A 26,361-nucleotide genomic window follows, 5' to 3' on the forward strand; every position below is an offset into this window, starting at 1 on the left:
CAGCGAGGTTTGCCCCGGGATATGTACTAATAACTCCTAACCGGATAGGCCTCCACAAAGCGAAAGCGCAAAGACGCGCAGCCGAAACTTTGAGGCGCGTGACTGAGTTGATCATCTGCTGCATTCGAGCACGAATCCCAAACTACTAACAACACTGAAAACATGCAGAGATGTCGAGAGGAGCACAGCCACCGATAGCTGGGACCTTTCTGTCAAGCAATGAGAGGTAAGGACACAAAGGACGTTCAGAAGGCTCCGGTTTCGGCTCTCGCGGGTCAACATATGATTTCCCAATCGTGCTCTATGATTCCCGCTGAGTCACGCGAGCTGTCCTCGATACCGACCGCAGTGTGAAGATTCGATCGCTGCTGAACGGGCTCTTTATTACTGTCCCGCGACATCGGAACACATCCGAGGGATTTTAATAGTGGGATTACCTTCCAGTTGAAAATCTTCAGGCAAACCCACGAGAGGTTTGTGAACTGTGGAAGAGCTGGATTGTTGTCCACTCGGATTGAGAGTGGGTTTCTTCTGAAGTGGACTGCTGAGTAAACTAATTTATGAGAGAACAGAGGTATCTTTTTTCATATTTATCTGAAAGAAAAAAAAACGCGATATAGGCAACGTTACGTTACATTTAGACAAAAGTAGAAAGTAAATACAAAGTGCAACTTTTTTTGTCTCTATAAAATAGTCCTCTTTTTCATATTAAAAATATTCTTTGTATTTTCCTATCTCGCGATGTTTTTTAATATATAAAACAAATTAATGACAAATTAAAAATAACAAATTATTTCTGCTAATACATTCACTTAAAAAAGATCACGTATGTGCTATACAAAACCTTGAACATTAATTTAGGACTGTCCCCTAAAAATGTAAGAAAAAAAAAGTGATAAAAATTAGATATTTGCTTGTCATTACAAAATTCACTTCCTGAAAGCAAGATGATGTCATTATGACAAACCTTTTCTAAAATATGTAGTGCATAGTTCATCGTAGTGAATTTATTCCTAGTATTTATTCTAGTACTTTCTTATAAGCCAAATATAAAGCTGACCATATATGATGTTGTTTACACTCTCTCTCTCTCTCTCTCTCTCTCTCTCTCTCTCTCTCTCTCACACACACACACACACACACACACACATATTGCTTTCAACAAAGTAGGCCTATTTTTAAAATATAATAACTATTTTAAATAAATATATATTTTAAATTCATAAAAAAACCAGCATGTAAAAATAACCGTTAATAAACCACCGTACTCTTTCTTGTGCTTCATGTACCCTCTGATGGGTTTGATTATGTAGACTGTATTTTTGTAACGTCTCAGGAACTCATTGTGTATGATGCCCAGGTGCCAGAAGCGCTTATTTGTGAAATCCCACCCTCCTTGCGCAGCACTTTGTGACCCGACAGACTCGCAGCAGAAATGTGATGTTAAGCAAACTGCTGTCATTGATTGTCGTCTAAACCCAGAGAGTGTGATGTGTCACACATCAAGGTCATCCCCGTGCGCTCTGAGAGCACTTTCTCAGTGCTGTATGAAGCACAGGGCTTTAATGTGTGCCTGTCTGTTTTATTCAGGTTGTGGTCTTGCTTAAATAAAGTTATTAATCATTTTTCAGAGGAAGCTTACAGTGGCTCTTTGGCTTTGCCATTCAGAATACTATGTACAGACATTGACGTGTATTCAATAACATGAATTAAACAGTAATATTTCTAGTCCGGTCTGATAAAAATTAATAGTCATGATCAAACATGACTGATAATAGACTGATCAATCCAGTCATGCAGTCTCTTTAACAGAACACTTTTAATAAAAAAATTATAATAACGTACTACTTAGTCTTTCTACTTCAAAATTTCACTTTTAATATGATGTGTTACTTGGCATTTCTTGTGATAAATTGTGAAATTTACTTGCATTTCTTGAAAGTTAATTAAAAGTTGTTTCTACACCAAATTAATTTTACAGTGTATGCCGTCAAAGTTATGTGGAAAGTAAGTTTTTTTATTTATTTATTAATAATGAACAACTATCAAAACAAAACAAAAACATTTTTACATTTTTACAACACATTATTAAAACTCTTATTTAGGTCAGTACTACATTTTTGTATGATCCCTCTTATTTTGGTAAATCAATGCACATTTTGCAAATACTGCAAATTGTATGTAAACAATAACAACAACAACAAAAATCATGGGCCTCATTCATAAAACACCAGTCGAATTTGTGTAAAATTCTCAACTTTTGTTGATCCAAATCCCATTTAATATTAATTGATTGATGAATTGATTGGTCTTTAGAAGAATATTTTTATGATTATACACACAACATTTCATCATTAAGACCCCTTGATCCTTGTAGAATTGGAGTGGTTTTATAAGACTTCATAACTTTTTTTAATTGAACATAGGTACAGTATTTTCCTGTAGCACTTTCTTGTTGATTTTGAATGTGTTACCCATTAGTACAGTTTCTGTCATCCATCACAGAGTTCATTTTGAGGAGTTAGTGTTCACATGTCTTTAAAAATGGCGTGTGCTGTTTAACATTTTCATCCAATTAATGTACATTTACTCCACTGGTAGTTCCCTACAGTCCTGGGTTAAGGTCTAATCTCAAGTAGGAGCTCATTTAGTCCCTTCAAAAGGTGTTCCTCATTCCCGGTTCCTGTGGTGTGAACTTGGCAAAAAGCGTCTACTTCCGACAATAGTTCTAGGACCTCTGAAAACATTCCTCTGGTATGAAAGCTCCTTTTGCAGCAGTTGACGATGCTGTAGGTTTGTATTCGATTATTGTGTCAGTGACCTGGAGGTTGTTCCAATAGCACTTGGTTAACTTAGTAGTTTGTTCATATTTTCCTAGTCTAGACTGACAGCCTACATTACCTGATATATCGTTATGTCCACGTAGTCATAACAGTTGTGCCTAATGTGAATTTCAAGTTTTGCTGGTTCTAAGTTATTTGTATCAGGAAAGTTGAGTGTCATGCGTTTTACTGGTCTTGTTTTCTGATGTGCCGTTCACACAAAACTGATAAAGAGTGTAATTTCTACACCACAGGCCTCATCAAGCAGTTTTTCAAACAGGTTTTAAGTAGTATATTCTACCCTGTCTTCTTTGGGACCCACAGCTGGGTGCTGAATTAAAATAGTGGTACAGAAATGACACACTTCTGTCATCCGACTGAATGGCACACCTTTGCCGTCCGAAATGATTGCTACAAATAGCTGTTAAGAAACAGAAGAAATGTTTCTTTCACATCTGGTGCTCATTTCTTTGAAGGCATGTTGCATGCAGGTGGTTTGTGTTATTTTGTAGACGGGAGCTGAGTTATGTCTTTTGATTTCACATTAAAAGAACTTGTCAGATGCTACCCTTGTGAAAAATGAGTGTGCTTAATTCTATTGAACTGTAGTGTACTTCAAATCTTAAAAGTATATTTTTAAGATGCTGGAGAAAAGAGATAGAGAGTTAGATAGTGAACTTAAAGAGAGATACTTTTAGGTTTTTTAACAGTTAAGTACACTTTTAAAGTTTTAATACTTTTAATAATGTGAGATTACTTTAAAGTAGATGGTAAATAATTGTTTTTAATAATCTTTTGTCTTATGTGTTGACTAACATGCACACGTAAAGTATTTGATTATAATTGAAATGTAACATGTTATTTGATATTACATTTAAATGTAATATATTTTACATGTACTAAATTGCAACTTCATTAAAAACTGTGTAATTATAAACATATTTAATTCGTTGTCACAGAAGTTTTAAAATGATATTAATATGATATTATTTTAGTTTACCATAAATGCTTGTCAGTTTATTCGGCAGTACACTTAAACTAGTTACAACACTAATAAAATATTTACAACAGAAGCAGTTATGACATTACATATAAATATGTACTACATAAGTGGATCAAAAAAGCATTTTCATGTTTAACGTAAATTTACACAAATACATTTTCATTTAATTTACAATTTACACTTTTTTTTTTTTTTTACAAAAACATGAAGTTAAAGTGTCCAAAAATATTAAAAAAAGAAAAAACGTTTTTATTTTGATTGGTGTCATTTTAAAATGATTTATTTAACCAACTCTGGGGACCCACCGGTGGGTCCAGTATTGCATATGCCTAATTCTCAAAAAAAATCTACATAACAGCTGAAGTAGTACAATTTTTATATTTTTATGATTTAATTAATTATTAGCTTTTCATTAAACTCACAAACCCCCTTAAAACCCCAGTTTGGGAAACCTGGACATAAGATGGTGTTTAATGCCCTTCATTTTGTTAATTTCAATGAATGGAATTTTTTTTTCTTACTCTTTGTATTTTTATATCAATATGGCACAACATTATCTTATTCAAACCAGTCAGTTAAACAAGTTAGCTCAAAAGTAATAGAAAACTAGCTGATTTAAATAGCTAAAATCTGTATTGTAATGGATTATGGTATTAACGTTACTTACGTTATTCTTTTTATAAGTATGCTAAAATGCACTTCTTTTTCAGAAGGATAGGCTTGCCAAAAAGCAGATGAATCCATCTACATATCAGTTGCATGTTTAACAAAGTCATGTCTCTCTTTTTCAGGCTAATGAAGCTGTAGTTTCTGCTGGAGATTCCTGACCGTTGCATCTTCTTTGTGGCACACACTGCATCCCACCTCTTCTTTTCACAAACCATCTTCATCATCCCACACCCCAAAGTCATCATGACGTCCTCTTCATTACGGCGCCAGATGAAGAACATCGTGAACAACTACACGGATGCAGAGATCAAGGCCAGGGAGGCGACCTCCAATGATCCGTGGGGTCCCCCAACCTCGCTCTTGATGGAAATCTCAGACCTGACCTTCAACGTGGTGTCCTTGACCGAGATCATGGGCATCATCTGGAAGAGGCTCAACGACCACGGCAAGAACTGGCGGCATGTCTACAAGGCCCTCACTCTGCTGGACTATCTGATCAAGTCAGGATCAGAGCGAGTGGCCCAGCAGTGCAAGGAGAACATCTACTCCATCCAGACTCTGCGGGATTTCCAGTACATCGACCGGGACGGACAGGACCAGGGCATGGGCATACGGGAAAAGTCCAAGCAGCTGGTGCTTCTTCTAAGGGAAGACGAGCGCCTCAAGCAGGAGAGATCGAAGGCGCTCAAGACTCGTGAACGTGTGACGGGAACCAGCATTGCCATGGGTTATGGATCTTTACCACCTCCCTATCCAGGACGTCCCACCAGTCAGCCCAGTGTGGAAGTGCTGTATGGGGAAGAGCAGAGCAGGGTGATGCACGCACCATCCTCCGTCAACCGTGAGTATGACTGTTCACACTGTTTATGAATGTCCTGGATATGTGAGTAAAATCACACGCTCACGGGCGCATTTGAATATTAAGTTATGCACAATAGCTTACCATCGTCTTTTACTGTTTTGATAAAAATACTGACTTGGTGGTGTGTGAATTGATCCAGAGATCAAGCCTGAAATGCAGTATCTGCTTGTCCAAGTCAAAAATGAAATGTAAACCATAACATTATGATTACAGAAATCTTGTCAAGAATCTTGTTAAGTACATGTGCAATAGTATATTGAGTTATGGGGATTTGTAGGTCAGTGGATTGGCATGGAGCAACAATTTACTTTTAAGGATGCACTGATATTGAAATTCTTAATTTATGCATCACAATATTGGTTCTTATGAAAGTTGGATATTGGTTTTTGAGTGTTAGATGAATAACCAATTAAATATCCAGTAGGCCTACGTCATGTTAGATGCCAAATTGAATTTTACGTGGATGAGAATGATTTTTTCTCCAACTCATAAGTTTCCAAACTAGGGCTGTCAAAATTGCTCAAAAATGACGTTCGAAAAATATTTCCTCTAAAAAATACATGAATATTCGAACTATTCGAACATCTGGTTGCGCATGTTGTCAATGACGCGCATTACGTCACTAACAGGCCAAAATAATTCAAAGAGACATAACTACTTGTATAGATAGTCCATTTAAGTTTAAACATATGACAACGTATTACCTACACAAAAACAAGGAAATCAACTAATGGCCAAGAATGCAGACCTCAAGCTCTCTCACCCTCACGTTCTCTGCGCATAATGGTTTAAATGAACAAACAAATTTTTGTGCAAGCAATTTAAGGTCGCGACTGTTGTCCCAAATAAAGCAGGCTTCATTCAGTGATTGAAACAAATATTATTAATATTAATTGAAGTTTTACAGCATATAGAACTGGCACTGAATGCTCCGAGCGAGCTGTGCTGAGGTAAACATGGACCTTTTCGTTGACATGAAACGATAAATAATCAAACCTCGGATCCATTGCTTGACAGAACTCCCCGAAGCCTGCCCCATCCGCGATACTGATCGGTCTCATGTCCTTACAAATTAACTCAATTATTTTATCCATTATGGCCTCATGTCGTGTTGCAGACAAAGAGCTTGCGGCGGGCGATGCAAAGTTACGTTAAGTGTCAAGACGTGACTGTTTAGTTGGAGTTCCACACATTATGCCATGCTCATTTGGGTGCACATTTTTGAGATTCGTTTTTTTTAACTATTCGAATACATATTAGAATTTAGAATATTCGTTGACAGCCCTATTCCAAACTAGTTTTATGGAGGTTTTGTCTACTGAAAGATCTTTTTCATCAGCTGAACAATCAGTATGAAATTGAAAAAAATTAATAAAATACTTTTAAGTTTAGAGTTTTAAAGATTGTAATTTGAGAGTACTACAAGTGCACGTTTAATACAATTAAGTATATGTCTTTTTCAAAAGGGATAGAGAAGATTAAATATGGTAACTGAACGCTTAAATGTGTTTGCTTGACGTGCAAAATTAAATCTGGTTGGATTTCCTTTGAGGTGTTGAAGCGTCAAAGTTTTGGACGAATGGAACAGAAATCTCTCAGGTTTCTTTAAAGAAATCTGATCTGAAGGGGAATGAAAGACAAACAGGTTTGGAACGACAAAAGGATGAGGAAATGTTGACAGAATTTTCCTTTTTGGATGGTGTCCCTTAAATGTTTGTCAGGATTGAGAACACATTTGTTTCACCTTGATTTTCTGAAATGGAGATTACTTCCTTCTTTCACTGACATGGGAGAATTTGGAAATGGTTTTAAAAATCAATCAGCTGCTGAAGTTAACTAAACCAATGAGTAATCTATGTCAACAGTGACAGATGGGTACACACACTGTTTACTTAGAAAGGCATATCACACACAGCCTTGTGCTTTTAACCTTCATTATTTTGGAAGTTCTACTTCCTCTTTTTTGTGAGAGTTTGATCCATACAGTATTAATGTAAAGTGCTTCATCCGTATAGATCTGGCCCGGATTCACAAAACATTTTATCCACTAAGAGTTCTTCTAAATAGCTGTAGTTTTTAGTTAAGAGTTCTCTCTTATTCACAAAGCTGCTGAGACAAACTTTCACACAGGAATAGAGAGAAGAAGTCTTAAGATAAGAGAAAGGGCGGGGTTGACCTCGTTGGTATGGATGATGTCAGCGTGCTTATTAACTATGCACACTGTGATTGGCTGATAGTCTCTGTCAGAGATTTATGCATTGAAATATCATAGAGCACGATGTTGCCATGTATAAAGGTTTTAAAATACAAATGCTGCCACATTCAAATAAAGAATTTTAAATGCAGGCTAAATGTCACTATATTGTCAGTTAATTTTCAGCCTCTTACATGTATGTTTCTCGTAAACAAATAGTGAATATGCATATAAACAGCCTTTTAATTAACAGAGTAGAATTTCGAGTTATGAGCTACTGTACTTTTAGCCTCGAGATGTTTTGTGAATCCAGGCCCTGATCACTTGATGCATGTGTTGCTGTTGAACCGGATTTGCATCTACATTCTTCCCTTGTTCAGTCATGTACTCACTCTATCAGGCTCTTTTCTTACATGTATGTTTATTTTTGAAGGCTTCAGGTTGATTTTGGTCTGTAAGCAATACTGTTTTAAAAGGATCGGTCACTCAGAAATGATGGCTCTTTCTCATGTTTTTCCAAACTGTATCTTTCACCTGTCGGACACACAGTAAAATTAAACTTTAACACTGAGTATTTTGATGCATCTCTTTTCCATACATCAGTAGTTGCTTGCCTGCTGCCTGCTTGGCCCACAGTTTAGAAACTAAAATGGACGAGCTTTGAGCTGTGAAATTGATGGCACGTCAAAACTGCCATAAACACATCAAAGATATTCTTCCTCCAAAAAAAACACAGTGAAGCTGATTCATTGAATTCCTCACATATTTCTAGAGCTGAACTCCAATATATGCATGTGGGGAATGTGCCTCTTCCGCAAAATAATACTTTTATTCAGCAAGGATGCAATAAATTGTAAAAGTTACCGACAACATTTATAATGTTCAAATAAATGTGGTTCTTTTGAACACCATTTTTCTAGTCATCAAAGAATCCTGAAAACAAAAATGAGGCAGCACATTTTTATCAAATATATAAAGCCATTGAGCGCATAAGTGATTTCTACCAAAAACATAAAAACATTTACTGAAATGAAACCTTTGATGACATAAGAAGCAGTGCGGTTTCACTTTTTCTTACAATAAATGTTTGCCATGATGCCAGGTATTTTGGGAAAGTTCAGAAATTTCCCTTCCTGTGTTTCCGAGGGTTCTTAATGAAAAGAGTGTTAACGGTCACCTTGTCACTGTAGATAAGGTAAAAAGTTGTGATTTGTGCCACGGAGGTGCCAGTGGTCATGTGAAGTTGACCGTATCTCTAAACCAGTGCATTCCAGGCCAAACGTGGCCATTTATAGCCACTTTAGTGGAAGAGATCAGATGGCAATGCCAGCTTCTGGTTCTTTCCTCTCTTCTGGTCCAGAGCTGTTTTCTTTGAGGAAGCAGTTCTATCTTCTTAAATAAATAAATAAAATTAATTAAATAAATAATACAGACAGGGTTGTAGTTCAATACTTGACCCTCTAAAACCTGCACTTTCTTTTCTTTTTCTACTCTTAATACTTGTTTTCTTTGTAAAAAAAAGAGAGAGAGAGCCTCTAAACATCAACTTTCTTTCTTACTTTCTTTATATTCTATTTTTTTGTTTTTCTATTCTATCCTACTTTTTAATTATTTTATATATATAAGAAACCTTTCTATATGTACTGCATTGCTAACTTCTCAAAGCACTTATTTGTTGGTTTTTGATTGCTTCTGTTGTCCTCATTTGTAAGTCGCTTTGGATAAAGCATCTGCTAAATGACTAAATGTAAAAATTTAAATGTAATGTACAGACATGAAAATAGCATGCATAATATATATATTTTTGTAATTCACTGTTTTTATTTTGATAGAACACACAAAAATACATTACAACAAAGAAGAGAAAACATATTTAAACCACTGCCCTCTGAGAACCTCACCCCACACCTATCCCATCACACCCCCAGATAAATACAAAAGTAAAACAATATAAGATCAAAAAAAATTATATATATAAAAATATACCACCAGAATTGGTAAAATAATAATGAGAGAATGAAACTTTAGACTAAATAACCAATCTACTAATCTTCGAGACTATGGAAATCCAGTTCATCCACATAGATAAAGTAGCAGGCTTAGCGTGGTTAGTCCGTGCAGAAGACAGTTCCAGGTATAGTATTTCCAATAAGGAATGAATCCAGTGCTTAGCAGAAAGGTCATGGGGGGTTTCCAGCGCTGAACTTGTAATTTCTTGCTGCAGTCAAAGCTGTTAGCCAAAATTTCTGTTCTTTCTCACTTACAGAAAATTGAGAATTATCATTGAACAATAAAATAACAGGATCCTTGGGAAAACGGATTTTGATAACCTTGTATTAAACATCAAGCACAATGTCCCAAAATGTAGGTACACCTGGACAGTCCCATAACATGTGTCTTAAAGTGTCAAGGCAACCTGGTCTGCAAAATATGCAACATGGATGGGGTGAAATACCCATATTGTATACATATGGTCGAATATGCTCTTTGAATTATTTTAAAGTGAATGAATTTGTGATAACAGTTTGAGGAAGCATTGAATGTATTAACCCAGACTGTGTCCCAATCAATGCTTCAATTATAGGGAGTCAAATCTGATAAACACACTCTAGATTTAGGGAAATGATCAGAATTAAGGTTTGAAAAGCAAAAGTAAAAATAAGAAACCGTTCCTATGCTTGGCACATTTTGAATCCATTGCACTACTTGGTGAATCTGAAGATTATTACCTTATTACCTGAAGATTTTAATGCAGAACGGGTTGAAAATATAGAAATAAAGTGTTATGGGAAATATACGGTCTTGAAGATTTTAAATTGATTTCTTTCCATTTATATTTTTAGACGTTAGAATACCTTTTGTAGCCCAAGTTGGCTGTACAAATGGTTGTCCACCAGAAAGCAGAATCCGATTGTGCCATACGGGAGTATGGGTATGTCATATAGTTTTAAAAGGAAAAAGTGATTCAGTCTTTTTAAATATTTGGAGAGTGTAGGAAAGTATAGGTCCATAATGTAATGAGCACTTCCTATATGTAAGACCAGAAAATAAAAAAAATCTTGCAATCGAATTGTTGAAACAAGCCCTTGCTCTATTAAGTTCCACGAGGACTGTGAACAAGAATCAAATCATTTCTTAACCGAGAGCAGAATAAAGGACCAATGATACAATTTAAAATTTGGGCAACCCCATCTGTCTTTCATTTTAATTATTTGAAGTGTAGACCACTTAACGCAGGGACGTTTTCCATTCCAAATATATTTTATTAGTAAAGAATGAAGTTTTTTCCAATAATTTGTAGGTGGGGGAGAGGAAGCATGGAACTAGTAAAATTGATGCATGGCAGAATATTCATTTTTATTACTGACATTCGGGCGAAGGTGATGAGGGCAGATACATCCATCATTGAATATCAGACCCAATTTTTCCATGGATTGAGATTAGGGGTAAAGTGGGTCTAAGTTCGATCCCTAAATATTTAACTTTTGTTGATAATAGGACATTGTTTGGAATATAAAAAAATGAGACCACCGGAATTAAGAGGCATCAAAATAGTTATTAATTTTAAATCCCCATAGAATGCCACATTCATCTATAATTTTGAGGGCATTAGGAAGCAAGCGCTGCAAGTAAGATAGAAATAATAAAGTGTCATCTGCACATAAGGAAATAGAGTGGCTTGATGCGCAAATTGGTGTAATGAGCCTGCACTGTCTAATATATTGTGCCAGGGGTTCTATTGATAAATTGAACAAAAGGGGGGAAAGTGGACAACCCTGCCTTGTACCTATATGAATATTAAACCTGTCTGAGATGAGTCCACCAGTAGATTCTCTGGCCATGGGATTAGTGAATAGAGTTTGCATCATTCTAATGAACCTGTCCCCAAAATTGAACTTCTTTAAAGTACACCACAGAAAGCCCCATTCAAGCCGATCAAAGGCTTTTTCGGCATCAATAAATAGAAGGCCATTAGTCGTTTTCAATTTTCCTGATTCTGTGATGATGTGTAACACTCGGCAGAAGTTGTCAGAAGCCAGACGTCCAGGGATGAATCCTAATTGATTTGGATCAATTAGTTTATGTATTAGACATCTGGCAATAACTTTAGCTAAAATTATTAGCTTTAGCTTTAGCTAAAGTTATGCTAGCATAAATTTTGACATCCTAATTAATCAAGGAGATGGGCCTTTAGTTAGAACGTTCCCGGTTATTAAACTCTAACCTTGTTCCCTGAGAGAGCGGAACGAGAATACCCATGCTGCCTTGCTTGAAAATGTCTGGACCCCTAAGGTTGTGCAGGTGTGCTATCAAACCACAAGAAGGCCTCAGACATTAGCTTGTGATGTTGACTCAAGGACATGATAGCCTGGAGTAGCATGGACATCCAAACTCTAAAATCTTATGAATGTGTGTGGAGAGGATCAACCTGCCGCATCACAAACCTGTTGTAAGGGGGCACCCCTTGCTAAAGCACTAGAGGAAGCGAACCCCCTTATGGAGTGAGCTCTAAGACCTATATGCGAAGCTTGACCGCGCGCCTCATAAGCCAAAGCAATAGCCTCCCTGACCCAGTGAGACATGGTCTGCCTGGTGGCAGCTGCTCCTCTGTTACCACCACCATAACAGACTAACAGCTGCTCCGACTTACGCCACTGGCGAAATCACTTTTACCCTGCCTGGGGCAAAGTCTAAGCATGATGGTGAGATAGACGGAGCAGTTGACTGGATCAATATTGTGTACCACACACCACTTTTACTGGCATAAGTTTGTCTGGTTGAGGAAGCCCTAGCACTAAGAATGGTATCAATAACCTCCGGCGAAAGCCCTGTGTTCCTCATTTTGTACCCTTCAGGGACCAAACATGAAGATCACAGATCCACAGGTCGGGCCTGGGATGGAATATCGTGCCCCCTGCTTGAGGCATAAGATCCCTCCTCTCCGGAATCGCCCACGGCAAGCCGTCGAGGAGAGATATTATCTCCCTTGAGCGCTTTGACTGTACAGTTTAAGCCTCAAAGATCCAAGATTGGGCACACTCCCCCACCCTTCTTGGGAACCAGGGAGCATCTGCTGTAATAGCCCGACTCTCTTCTTGGACCAGGAACATGTTCTATGGCCTCTTTGCCCAGAAGAGTCTGTAGCTCTCGAGACCTGCATCAGCTCCGGTTTCATGGAGGTGGAGACCATGCCGTTAAAACGTGGAGGATGACGAATAAATTGGATCCTGTATCCTATCCGTACTGTGCTCAATATCCACGCAGAAAAGCCCGGCAGAAGTTCCACGCTACCAGACTCTTTGAGAGTGGTACCAATTTTAACACTTCCTTTTAAGAGCATGTTTGATGTTCCATGTCCTGAATGATGGCAGGAAACACTGGAACATCTAACATCTTGCTGAAAACCAACGCCTTCCGAAGCACAAGAATTGGCGGGGATGGAGGTGAGGGTAATGGGAAGGGGGGAATGCTCCCTTGTGCACCTAGAGCCACTAGCTCGGTGCCCTGAATCGGCGGACTGGCAGGGGACGACCATACTAGCTGCTCTAGAGACCTCCATAGAGGTAGCGAGCCTCTTAGCACCACTAGTTTCCAGGCAGTAACCGAGAGAAGCGCTTGCTGGAGATCGCTGCAGCCTGAAACACCGACAGGGTTGGCAGAACGGTCTCCTGAGGGGTGTGCACAGGGAGACATCTGTGGCTCGACGAAGCCTAGTGCGCCTAGAGCCACTAGTTCAGTGCCCTGAAGCGGCGGACCGGCAGGGGACGACTGTACTAGCTGCTCTAGAGACCTTCGTAGAGGTAGCGAGCCTCTCAGCACCGTTAGTTTCCAGGCAGTAACTGAGAGAATCGCTCGCCGGAGATTGCTGCGCCGTGAATCATTGACAGGGTTGGAAGAAAGATCTCCTGAAGGCACTGAAAGAGACGGGCACTGTGCAATGCGGTGCCGATGGTCCCTCCCCTTGAGTGCGGCAAGGGAGGACCTGATGAATGCCTCTTCAATGCCCGTCAAATTAAGCCAAAGATGTCTCCCCGTGCTGACTAAAGCTGTTACATAGAACAGCCGAAGGCACGGGCCGTTTGCGTAGTCGCACAGGGAGACAAATCTGTGGCTCGACGAAGCTCAGTGCGCCTAGAGCCACTAGTTCGGTGCCCTGAAGCGGCGGACCGGCAGTGGATGACCATACTAGCCGCTCTAGAGACCCACGTAGAGGTGGCGAGCCTCCTAGCACCGTTACTTTACCGGGCGGTAACTGAGAGAAGCTCTTTGGGGGAGATGGCTGTACCCTGGAACACCAGCAGGGTTGGCAGACCGATCTCCTGAGGGCACTGAGGAGAGACGGGCACCGTGTAATGCGGTGAACACCGCTCTTCCCCAGAGATTGCCTTCAACAGATCAGCCTGGTATGCCTGTAGCACTGCCATAGTGTGCAGCGCAGCACCAGCCTGACCTGCAGCTTAGTGGGGAGAGTAGGTTTCTTAAGCGAGGATGCAGATTCGGGTGAGAGTTAGCTCGAAAGGGCCCAAAGATGCGGGAAGTATACGGTTTGCTCCATGACTTCGACAGCTCATCATGGAGGTCAGAAACGTATCCTCCAGCTTACTACGTTTGGGGGTCTCTTGTTCATGTGGCCAATCAAGCTGCAACCTGTCCACCGCACGAGTAACCTCTCGCGAGAGGAACGCTCATAGGCGCGAAAACCCAAGAAATAGATTATCCTCCTTGTGAAGGATGCGTGGATCCGGTGATACCGCAAGCTAAAGGGACGAGCCCGTCACTCGCTTGTCACACAGATCCGCACAAGAGCCCTTCGATGAAAAGGTAGCTGCGGTCTGAAAATAGCTGAGACGAGCACGAAGCATCTTCACTGAGAGCAGTTCACAATGCTCGCACTCGCCCGTATCTAAAGCTGCTCTTCCCCCAAACAAACAAAACAGTAATCATGTGTATCCAGCTTATACATAAGACGAGAGTATGGAGGAACACAACACTTACCATTTCGTCAGCTCATCCTATGAAGATCTGTAGCTGATGAAAAGAATCCTACTGACACACACATGCACAGAATGATCTGAAGACAAAAGACCTGTGGATGCACCTGTGGCGTATCTATTTATAGCCCCGTGTTGCAGGCGCGCGCCCCGATGACGTCATCAACCAAGGCTATATTACCACCGGGTCAATTCTATTGATGTGTTACACACATTATTTGCAGCTGGTCACGAATAAGACGTTTCCCAGTGCGCTGAGCAGCGCAGCATTGACTGAAGCTTTTGAAAGGGAACAGTCTGAGTGATCTTTGCCGGGTTTAGGTAGAACAGATATTAATGCTGAATTAAGGTCTCTGTCAAAATGGCCTTTGGATATGGCCTCATTTATAGTATGTAACCAAATATGACCTAATAAATCCCATAGCACCATGTATAACTCTGTTGGAAGGCCGTAAATTCTGGGAGACTAAAAACGTAAATTCAAATTACTGCATTATGTAGTCCTTCTAAGGTTTTGTCAGAGTCAAGGTTATCCATTTCCTCTTTTGAAAGTTTATTTAAATTCAATTGGTCAAAAAATCTTTTTATCTGGCCAGTACTGGGTTGCGTTTCTGAAGAAAATAATTTTTCAAAAAATGACCTGAATATTTTGTTAATATCTTTGGGATGTGAATTGAGAACATTTTTTGAATTACAAATAAGTAGTTTAAATATATCTAACAGAATGTCTCTTTCTAGAGTCATTATTTTTCTAACTAATGAGTTTATGGCCATTAAATAACTTCTTTAATAATAAATGTACATGACATTATGTCTTTCTGTGACTGAAACACTGATTGATTGATTTCATAAAACATGATCCATTTCAATAAGTTTTACTGTTACCTTCTGATGTTCATTCATGTTTATTTCAATCTGTAACTAGTAGTAAAGAGGAAGAGAGGATGGGTTCACATGCTGCTTGATCTGATGCGCTACAACGATCTGTTACAACACATGAAAGAGCATTAAAACTTTAAAAGCGTTATTCATGCAGGAACTGAAAACATCATAGACTAAAGATCTTGGTTTGTCAAAATGAAAATCGATTAAAAATGAGAAATCGAGATTGTCAACCCAGCACTAGCATCTACACTGCTGACATGTTTACCTGTTGTAAAAATAGAGACTGACACAGTTAAAACGCCATCAGAGAAACACTAATTAAACATCAATGTTTGGGTCAATGATTTCAGCCATACCAAACAATTCTGGCTGAAACAAAAACTTAATTTTCAATTGAATATAAAAAATTTCAGTGCATCACTAATCAAAATGCATATCCTTAATTAACACGGTCCAAACAGCAAGAATAATTGATCACAGGTGTTAACAGTTAGTAGTAACAAATAAAAGCTACACATAATGCTGAAATGTTCACATAATCATTAAGTAACTAGGTATAGGTATAAGTATTATGGTTATTATAATGTAACCCCATCACCCATTCCCTCCTGTCCTGCCCCACACAGACACCCCACTGTTTCTCCAGCAGAGTCAAACTTATCTGACATTCAGTGGTGGTCCCAGGCCTTTCTCATCCAAAGGAAGAGGTTAAATCAAGCATTTTGTCTTTTCTTCCTCCCAGCCTCCTCTTCTCCCTCTCACCTGGCCCCAGATCTGGAGAGCGCCCGGCCGCAGACGAGCGGAGAGGAGGAACTCCAGCTGCAGCTGGCCTTGGCCATGAGCCAAGAGGAGAGTGTGAAGGTGAGACACACACACACACACACTCACACACACACACACACACTCACACACACACACACACACACACACACACACACACACACACACACACGCACACACATACATACAGACACACACACACACACACGCACACACACACACACACACACACACACACACACACACACACACACACACACACACACACACACACACACACACACCTATTGGTCTTGGTTAACTAGTTGCTAAATATTACTAGTTTATTGGCTGTTTATTATTAATTATAAAGCACATATTAGTGCCTTATTCTGCATGACCATATTCTAGATCCCTTAATCTGACCCCATACCTACACTAACTACCATTATAACAACAGCAAATTAGGAGTTTATTGAGGCAAACATCATAGTTATAATGCTGCGTTCCAGGCAGGTTTTTGAGCTTGTAAGTCACGATTTCAAACCACGACTCAAGACTTTGTACCGTTCCAGTCAAGTCACGCAAGGAATTGTAGCTAGATTATTAATTTTATTGCAATGTTACATTGTCCTAAAATCGTTTTTTTTAAGTGTACCACTTGCATAAACACTGCATCCGTAGGCAATATTATCCGTAGGGGCTGCCCTTGTTGTTTCGCGTGCTGTGTGACGTCAGAACTCGTAACTGGAAGTACATCGATCTATTACGAGTTCACGGGCGGGAATTCACGGGTTTGACTGCCATTCTGGTCAACTTTCACAGGGGTCACGGGTTGCCTGGAACGCGGCATTAGTCCCCAAAATAAAGTGTGACCAAATATTTATTTTACAAAAGTAACAAAAGTCATTCATCTTTCTAAAGTAATACTGTCCAATAATAACACTAATGGACTAAGATAGTTACTAGTTAAAAGTTAACAATTAGTAGTAGCAAATAAGAAATCTTTCAGGCTGCATTAAAGACATCTTTATTTTTGTTTCCAGTATACATGAAAGTCTTATAGGTTTGGAATGACGTGAGACTGAGAAAATAATGACAATTTTGAGCGAAAAATCCCTTTAATAAGGATAAACTATTAAAAGAAAATTGGATAAGTCCAATAAGTACATTAAGTCTATCGTAACAAACCAAATATCTTTATATTTGCTCACAGGTATATTCAAATCTTTGTCTGTTACTATAAGTCCCTCTTTTTTGTTCTCTTCCCATCAGATCTCTTGCTTCCAAATAGAAAATCTAAATTAAATTGGCTGTTTTGGGTATTTAAAAAAGATGATCACTATCAATAGAACACAACCAGTAGGACATGTATCAACACTGGAAGGAAACAGCAATTTCAGCACTTGAGAGGCTGAATGAAACTTTTCATCTAATCTGAGAGCTTTGATTTAGTGCATTAAAATGGCCTTTTGTAATGCACTTCTCAAAAGGTCACTTGTCTTCAATTAGAAGTTTGTAAAAACTCATTATTTAGCTGGAGGCTTAAGTACAGCACCAAATTTCCAATTAGCATGTGGGCTAATGATTTGTTTTTGTAGTGCACTTGAGGTGAGACCGAAATGTTGCTTTCTCCATTCAGCATCGTCCAGAAAGAGCTCAGTCACCATCTGACAGTGTTGCCAGTGTGTGAAGAGATCGCATTAGCATCCTCACTCTATAATGCAGGTCTAACTGTGTTACTGGACTGGTTTTATGATCCAGCGCTCATAAATCAGACCGTCTGGAGCTGTTCTGTTTTTTATGTTGATGTTTAAGGACTAATTCAGGATGTGCAGGACTTTAGTCCAAGACCCATCAGCCTTTTAATACACTATTGTTCAAAGATTAGTGAAAATTAGAAAAAATTTTTGAAAAAAATTTGAATGATAAAAGTCTCTTATGTTCAGCAAGGCTGCATTTATTGATCAAAATACAGTAAAACAGTAATACTGTATATTATTTTTATAATAATAATTTAAAACAACAGTTTTCTGAATGAACGTTTTAAAAATGTAGTTTTTTCTTGTGATGCAAAGCTGATTACGCCAGTCTTCAGTGTCACATGATCCTTCAGAAATCAGTCTAATCTACTGATCTGATGCTCAAAAATATTTTCTTATTATTATCAATGTTGAAAACAGTTGCGCTGCTTAAATGTTATCATTATTATTATTTTGTGTGTGTGTAAACCATGATACTTTTTAGAATTCTTTGATAAATAGAACATTCAATAGAACAGCGTTTATTTAAAAAACTATATCATTAGACATTGCTTTGCTCTTACTTTTGATGCATTTAACGTGTCCTTGCTGAAAAAAACAGTTTCTTACGAAAAAAAAAAAAAGATTTATGAACAGAGGTGTATATAAATACAAATCAAATGTAAAGATTGATGTTTTAAAAAATGTAGGCATCCGTAAGTGCAAAACTGAAACAAATAGTTCAGACAAAAGTGAAAAGTTTGTCGCTATATACCCAAACTCAAATGCGCAGTAGTCTACTTCCTATACAAACTAATGTGGCAATTTGTTTCACACATTCACATATATAAGATTCAAACATTGATTCGCTTATAGTCTGGGTGTTATTTTCACTGATCCAAACAAAAAAACATGTGGTAAAAATATAAAATGGAGAATGGAAGTCTTTCATTTATTCCTCTGATTAATAACTGCACCACTTTTGTTAGTTTGAGGTTAAACTCGATTGGCACTCTAAGGTTAATTTGCTCCGCACTAACCTCATTCCTCTTTTCCTCTAGCCTGTTCCTGTTGTGGATATTGATGAACAGACACAGCTTCAGATCGCAATGAGCCTCAGTGAGGAGGAGGCACACAAGGTACTGAAATCCCAGCAGTCACTGCTACACCTCCCCTTCACCTTTAAGCTGCCCAAATGCCTGTATGTTGTGAGTGACACTGCTTGCATGTTGTCTGATGGTATCTCTCTAGCCGGCTCCTCCTCCTGCTGCTGTTCTGGAGATGGATGAAGAGGCACAGCTTCAGCTGGCCCTCACTCTCAGTAAAGAGGAACATCAGCAGGTAGGACCCTGGGTCATGAGATCTAAAACTTTCTTTAACCATTTCTATTAATCTATGCAAGAAAAAAAATCCCACATCTAAAACTATCATAGTCATTAGAGGACCACTATGGGAGTGTTGATATTCACAAATATGAGGTCTTGAGTTACAAATACTTAACGTTCTACCCTCAATTGCTGGTGTGTGGAAAAGCACCACTTGTTATTTATTGTGTAGTTATTTCCATGACTTTTTAAATAGTATTTAAAGAGCTTGGCATACTATACTATACTAAGTACACTTTAGTATTCACTTTTTGCAAAATACAGTACACTTTAAAAGAGTTTACTTAAAGGGTTACCCCACCGCAGAATGAAAATTTAGTCATTAATCACTTACCCCCATGTCGTTCCAAACCCGTAAAAGCTTTGTTCGTCTTAGGCACACAATTTAAGATATTTTGGATGAAAACCGTGAGGCTTGAGACTGTCCCATAGACTGCCAAGTAAATAACAGAGTCAAGGTCCAGTAAAAGTATGAAAATTCACAAGGATGTGCTGTTTTATTTCAAATTAAAGCTAAATAGATGTAGAAACAGCACATCCTTGTGGCGCGGAGGACACAGAAGAGCACACGCAGCACGGTGGAGAGACACAGAGAAGACCAATGACAAAGGCATTATCGAATAAAGTCGTTATTTTTGTTTTCTTCGCTAACAAAAAGTGTTCCCGTCACTTCATATAACCCAGATTGCACATCTGATGGCAGATGGAGTATTCTGATGATGCTTTTCATACCTTTTTTGGACCTTCACAGTGTTATTTACTTGGCAGTCTATGGGACAGTCTCAAGCCTCCTAGTTTTCGTCCAAAATATTTATCTTAAAATGTGTTCCGAAGATGAATGAAGCTTTTACGGGTTTGGAACGACATGGGGGTAAGTGATTAAAGACAACATTTTCATTTTAGGGTGGAGTAACCCTTTAAGTCTGAACTGAATGTAATGTTTACAGACACTTAATGTGTGTTAATTGCTGTTAAAATATGAATTATAGTATGTATATGTATTATAGGCATTTTATTTAATTAATATTGCATTATCTGCAAGTATATATATATATATATATTTTTTTAATATACTTTTCAAGGTTTGAAGCATTACAAGGGCACATTCAAAGCACACGTCCCTTTTTCACAAGGCTATGCCACAGTGTAAACGCAATGAAACATAATAAACTCTGATAAAGAAAACCTATTTCTGTTTAAACCAGAGCCATTTTAGAATAGATTTTTTGAATTTATGATCACAGCATAGCGGGGTTGAACAGAAAGTGAGGGACAAATTCTGCAATTTCTACAAAATGCATAATGCCATTTCCTCTATTTTGTAAAATGGTGCATTATTTATCTGAAATTCTGATGACAAAAAGTTTATGAATAGTAATTAACAGCATCTATCAGAATGTTCAGAATCTGTATTCAGAATTTTGTTTTGTTAATTGCGTCAGTATTAGGTCTAGGAGACAAAAATGGCAATTCTTCAGTTACTGCAGTTGTTTCAACACAGGTACCATGATACATTTTATGAATCTCACAAGTAGCCTAGAGCCTAGATGGGTCATTTCATGCTGGAATCAGATTTTCCTTCAGTTCTTTGAGTTCAATGTTCTTTAAAAACTTGCTGTAATTTTTTTAACTCAGAAAGTCCTTCCCAAACCAAAAGTACCATTTATTGAAACTAAACTGCCAACATTACTTGTTCTGAAATCCTTGAGCTGCCCATTCATAGATGGAAGGAAAATATTTTTTTTTAAGGCAGCAGTAGTACATTAAATTAGTTTATAAATAATAAATAGTTTTTCCACTCGTGATTCAATTTCTACGAAGAAAAAAGCACCATAGTCATTAAATATTCATTCGGTTTGTTCTTGATCATTTTTAAACATAATTTGATGGTGTTTTTGGAGTTCAGTTCAGTCTAGTCCAGACCAGTTTCCTCAGGAGGTGCTTTCATATTAAAACATTACCTGCTTAGTCACTGACTGACTGGGCAGCAAAACAGTTTTCAGACACGACCATACGGAGGAAATATGGAATAAATAGTATAATGATATTATTTCTGATACTAGGAGAGCTGTTGACTATGGAAAGTGCAGTTAGTTTTGCTGTTTCTGGTTGTATGTAGCACCTACACTCTGCATATCCCACCATTAGAAAGACATCCAAAGTTTGTTTTTGACAACACTGATGATCACTTCAGTCTCATTCTGTCAGTTTTAATGGTGTTTTTCAGGGTGGATTGTTTTATGAATTTGAGGCATTGAAAAGTGTTTTACTGAAAGATGAATGATTTAAAACTATATCGAACTTGACAACAAACATGCATTTACAGCAGAAACAAATAGCTTGTATTTTTAAGAGTCAGCAAAGCGGTGGAAATGGTTTTATAAACTAAATGGTCATGCACAACTACATGACATAAAGTAATGAAAAATGTATACTAGTTTGACTGTGCATGCTTGCTCTAGTTGTGTTCTTAAGGATGTCTTGAACTCTGATACGTCTTCAATGTCTGTTGGTTACTAGGAGGAGCAAAGTCGACAAGGAGACGAGTCGTTGCTCCAGAAAGCACTTGAGGAGAGCAAACGAGAATTGGAGGCCAAAGGAGGAAGAGTATGAGACTCTTTTAACCTGTTCGCTCTTTATAAGCACATACAAATGAATGCTGTTTACTAAGAACAGATAAACGTATTGCTATAGCTGTTCCAGTTGTAAAAATTTGACCACGACTGGAGAGGACTTAATGTGCTTTGTCCTGTTAATTGAAACTGGTTCATTTTTAGTTTGTCACATAAATTCAAGGTACTGTTCTGCAGTGAAATGTCCCGATTGCAAGGTTTTTATGAACGCTTGTGTATAGGTGCATGCATTGACCTAAAATCGCTCTGAATGTGCTGAAAGTGCTTTTCTGTGCTTTCCTTTGGCAGTCTGCCATGCTGGATCTTGCAGATATTTTTGCTCCGGCTCCTGATGTGCCCTCTGCGGCCAGTGCTTGGGCTTCATCTGGAGGCTATAGTGGCTTAGCCCAGGCTGGTCCTCTGAGGTCTGAGCCCTGGGATAGTCCAGGTAACCTCATATGATTTGTATATCAGCAATGCACTCTTAAACATTAGAGGCCCACCAGGTATTTAAGATGCATATAAAATAAGGTGAATTTCTTTCCATGCAATATTCTACTGTACATAATATAATACATAATACAACCCATCCAATGGCTGTTGATTTGAGAGCGTATTTTGGGCATAAATATTTCTTAGCAGTTAGAAATTTTACTTAGCATTTACTGGAATTTCAATCATTATTTTTTTTTTTTTTTTTTTTTTGCGAGAACGTGATAGTTGAAAGGAAACAGATGAATTGTTTAGCACAGGTCATTGAGTCATCATATATATCATTGTGTTTCTCATATCCTTTAAAGTTGCTGGCAAACTGGAGTATGAATTAATTTACTTGGCATGACCAGTCTGTACTTGCATTTGGACTCTTTCAGTTTACCAAAGATATGAATCATGGGTGAAGAATAGGCCTGTGAATAGGGATAAGTATAGGCGCTGCAACTTATGTCAGTGGCTCTCAGCCTTTTTGACTCCAAGGGCCCCAATCGTCAAAGACAATATTTAAAACCTATGATAATTCTCCTATAATGTCAAAGCTGCTCATTTTCAAACTTACGTATAGAAACTAAAATAAACCCAAACTATTAAATTCCATAATTCCAGTAGACGATTGTTCTTCCTGGTTTATACTTTTTATTACCAGTTTAGATTTGTTTGTTTCTAGGTTGTCCAAGATCACAAGAACCCTGGTTCTTAAGTAAAAATAAAAATAAGGAACATTTATACGTCTTGATTTTTAGGTGTAGTAGCATATTTTAAACTAGGAATGTGTGAGACCAGTCAACTAGCTGATATATTGCTGCTGCTGTCGACATTGGAAACACCAGTCATTTAAATCATCTTTTTTTTTTTTTTTTGCACGTTTTGCTTTACATTTTTACAAAGTCTACGTTTAACTTTTAGTCATGGTAATGTTACTCTTTGAAATCAGTATGTTATTTTGTAAAGTGTATATTTGGAATTTCCGTCATCTTGCACATCATTTGTTTTGTCTTGTTTTAAATAATATTAAGCCATTATTTGGTCCCTTTGGTATTGTGCTGAGGCCCCTAGTGGGACACTGGTCGAGAGCCACTGATCTGCACTGATATGTGTCAGTATGAAGTCCGTGACTACTGGTGTTTCAGCCAGTAAAACAAACAAAAAATGATTGTAAACTTCCAGCAGTATTGCCTTAATCATACAGCCTTACTAATCTGAACTCCACTAACTAATCTGATTGTGTTGAAGCAGAGCCCAGCTCTCTAAGCCGTCAACATGGAAGCTCATGGATGGCGCCTCCTGCATCAAGTGATCGTTCCCAGCCCTGGACGCAGCGACAGCCACATCCTGACCCATGGGACGCCCCTGGCTCTGCGCCCATGAACCAGGCCTGGATCTCCCCTGCACGTGGTACAAACATCACCTTCTAGTTAACAATGTAGATCTGATCGCTGGTCATACCTAAAGATGCTAAATATACTAAATACACTAACTGAAGATGCTACTAATCCTATATAAGTCCAACCATTTTAGATTTGTTGTAAATTGTGTAGGAACTGGAGTGGATCCCTTTTCAACCGTAGAAGCAGACAAACAAGGATCTATTGGCCCTCTCAAAACTCCATCCCCTCGGGCAGGAAGTCCCTCAGGCAATCACAACCACTCTGCTCTTTCTCATTTTTTTTCTATTAATGTTAATATATTAATATTAATAATCAATAATTGCTATTGTAATACATATACACCATTTTTTCCCCCTTTTTCCTTTTTATATTTCTTTTTTGTGAATAATTAGATTTTTTGTCATTTATATTTTTACCATTCAAAGGTTTGGGGTCAGTAAGATTGTTTTAATCAATGCTTTTATTCAGCAAAACATATACAATTTATAAAAAGTGACAGTAAATACATTTATAGTGTTATAAACGGTAAACTTTCTGTTCATCAAAGATTCCTGAAATGTATCACAGTCCACACAAAAATATAAAGCAGCACAATCCGTTTTCTACATTGATAATAAGATTTTATTTCTTGTACAGCAAAGCAGTGTATTAGACACAGAAGACTGGAGCAATGATGCTGAAAATTCAGATTTAAAATCATATGAATAAAAACAATTTTAAAATATATCCACATATTTAAATTGTAATAAAACTTCACAATATTACTGTTTTACTGTATTTTGATTGAATATATGCATCCTTGGTCAGCATTAGTTTTTTAAAAAGACATAAAAAATTGAACATTCCCCAAACTTTTTAATGGTAGTGTGCATTCATTTATCTCATTACTTTTATTCATATTTTTAGATGACGATCTTTTCGACGAGGCTATGGATGGAGGTCAGGCAAATTTAAATGGCCATAGTAGTCCTATGCCTTTCGATATGTCTTCCCTTGGCGAAGGTCTACCGAAAACAGCTCCTCAAACCAGCAGAACTCCCGAGGCATTTCTGGGTCCCACCGGAGCATCACTCGTCAACCTGGATGCTTTGATACCCTCCAACCCTCCTTCCAAGAACTTCAACCCGTTTTTATCAGGTTTGAATGCAGCATTTGACTATTATTAAACCTCAAAATCCATAATATTTTAATTGATTGCGGACTCTTTCCCATTTAGGAATAGATGCTCCATTGGCCTCTAATCCATTCCAACATGAGCCGCCCCGTTTCACACTTAATCAAATGCACCCCAGCTCCACATCTCCTGTACCCTCATCCCTCCCATTTAATGCCTCTCTGCCCATGGCTGCCAGCATCCAGCCCAGCTCCCTGCCTTCTACCTTCACACAGTCCGCACACGTCCCGCCGCTGGTCCCCGGAGACCTGCCGCAGCCGCTGCTACCCCTGTCAACCACATCCACGCTTGGAGATCCAGACCAACACAATCAAAACCCTTTCCTATGAGCACATCCAAACAAGATTTTGAAATGACATTTTAACCACTGACTTGACTTAAAACTGGAACACAATTTTTTTTTTATGACTTTGCTCCTTTCACAGCTTCCTGATTTCGCTCTATGCAGTGACTCTTAAGAAGCGTTCACACATACAGTACAACAGTTTCCAGTCACAAATAAAACTTTCATTTTCAACAGTGATGACCAATGTGGCGTATCCACGGATGGGACAACGTTGAGAAAAGTTCAATATTATACAAATGAACATTTGTGCTTGAACACATTACTAAGTATCTCCATACCAGCAGGTGGCAGTAGTCTGTGTTCATCATTCAAAAATGGAAACTTGTAACTGTGCACATTAAAATTAAAAACTACATAAATAACTATTTACTGACACTACACTCCATTTGTAATCACTTTTTAACTAAATTTGGCCAAAGTTGTGCAGTGCACCAATAATATTAGGGCATTTACCAATAAGAGCATCCACATTGACCACCAATACAGCCACTGGACGACCTCCAGTCTTAAAATCACTGTATGTGTGAACGCCCTTGAGCTATAATCAAATGTGTGAATGTCAAGCATGCATTACATGGCGATACAAATTGATGCTGGATTCATAAGAAGTGACAAATAAATGGCACAGTTTAAAGGTTAAGAATGTTTAATCCAACTCCCACTGCGTCTGTGTCACCTTTAAGTATTATAATAGTTTTTGGAAAGGATAACGCACTTGTTACCATGCACAAGTCCAAAGCCTCTCATAACATTTTTATCATATTTTCTGATTTCCTGCACCAATTTCTAGCTCTGCTTTAGTGTCCCTTTCTTGGTCTGGAGTATCTGATGACTGCTATCTGTGAACAGCCGATATTTGGGGTCAATAATTTAAGCATCAAAAATTTAAATTATAAATAATGATATTCTAATATTGGGCATTGACTGTTGAATGAAGACTTCCAGCAAGAGAATGTACTTACAGATTGAACTGATGTGAGATTGTTGCTCTTCACACACAAGGATGAAGATTAAACTGAGTGACACATCTGGT

At 38.2% G+C, this 26,361-nt stretch overlaps 1 protein-coding gene across 4 annotated transcripts; it reads left to right on the forward strand.

Annotated features, from left to right (window-relative positions):
* LOC113052226 (epsin-3-like) lies at positions 1–26,300 on the forward strand. Of its 4 annotated transcripts, none has more exons than XM_026216618.1 (11): positions 3–226; positions 4,617–5,335; positions 16,170–16,288; positions 18,990–19,067; positions 19,180–19,269; positions 21,834–21,920; positions 22,235–22,373; positions 23,654–23,815; positions 23,959–24,054; positions 24,715–24,945; positions 25,025–26,297. In XM_026216618.1, the coding sequence occupies exons 2-11, from the start codon at positions 4,738–4,740 to the stop codon at positions 25,309–25,311; spliced, it is 1,887 nt and encodes a 628-aa protein (XP_026072403.1). In that variant the 5' UTR covers positions 3–226; positions 4,617–4,737; the 3' UTR covers positions 25,312–26,297. The 4 variants fall into 4 exon arrangements, with proteins under 4 accessions (XP_026072428.1, XP_026072403.1, XP_026072420.1 ...); XM_026216635.1 differs by having other exon boundaries at positions 23,657–23,815; positions 25,025–25,311; XM_026216627.1 differs by lacking the exon at positions 3–226 and adding an exon at positions 233–574.
* The last annotated feature ends 61 nt before the right edge of the window (positions 26,301–26,361 follow it).

The sequence above is a fragment of the Carassius auratus genome, chromosome 3 (assembly GCF_003368295.1).
Source record: "Carassius auratus strain Wakin chromosome 3, ASM336829v1, whole genome shotgun sequence".
Taxonomy (NCBI): Eukaryota; Metazoa; Chordata; class Actinopteri; order Cypriniformes; family Cyprinidae; genus Carassius; species Carassius auratus.

Bases quoted from the DNA above. Each gene is read 5' to 3' on its own strand.
- LOC113052226 (XM_026216618.1), top strand. From the start codon at position 4,738: ATGACGTCCTCTTCATTACGGCGCCAGATGAAGAACATCGTGAACAAC. The intron at 19,068-19,179 runs GTACTGAAATCC...GTATCTCTCTAG, and splicing joins GTGAGGAGGAGGCACACAAG to CCGGCTCCTCCTCCTGCTGC. The intron at 21,921-22,234 runs GTATGAGACTCT...TTCCTTTGGCAG, and splicing joins TGGAGGCCAAAGGAGGAAGA to TCTGCCATGCTGGATCTTGC.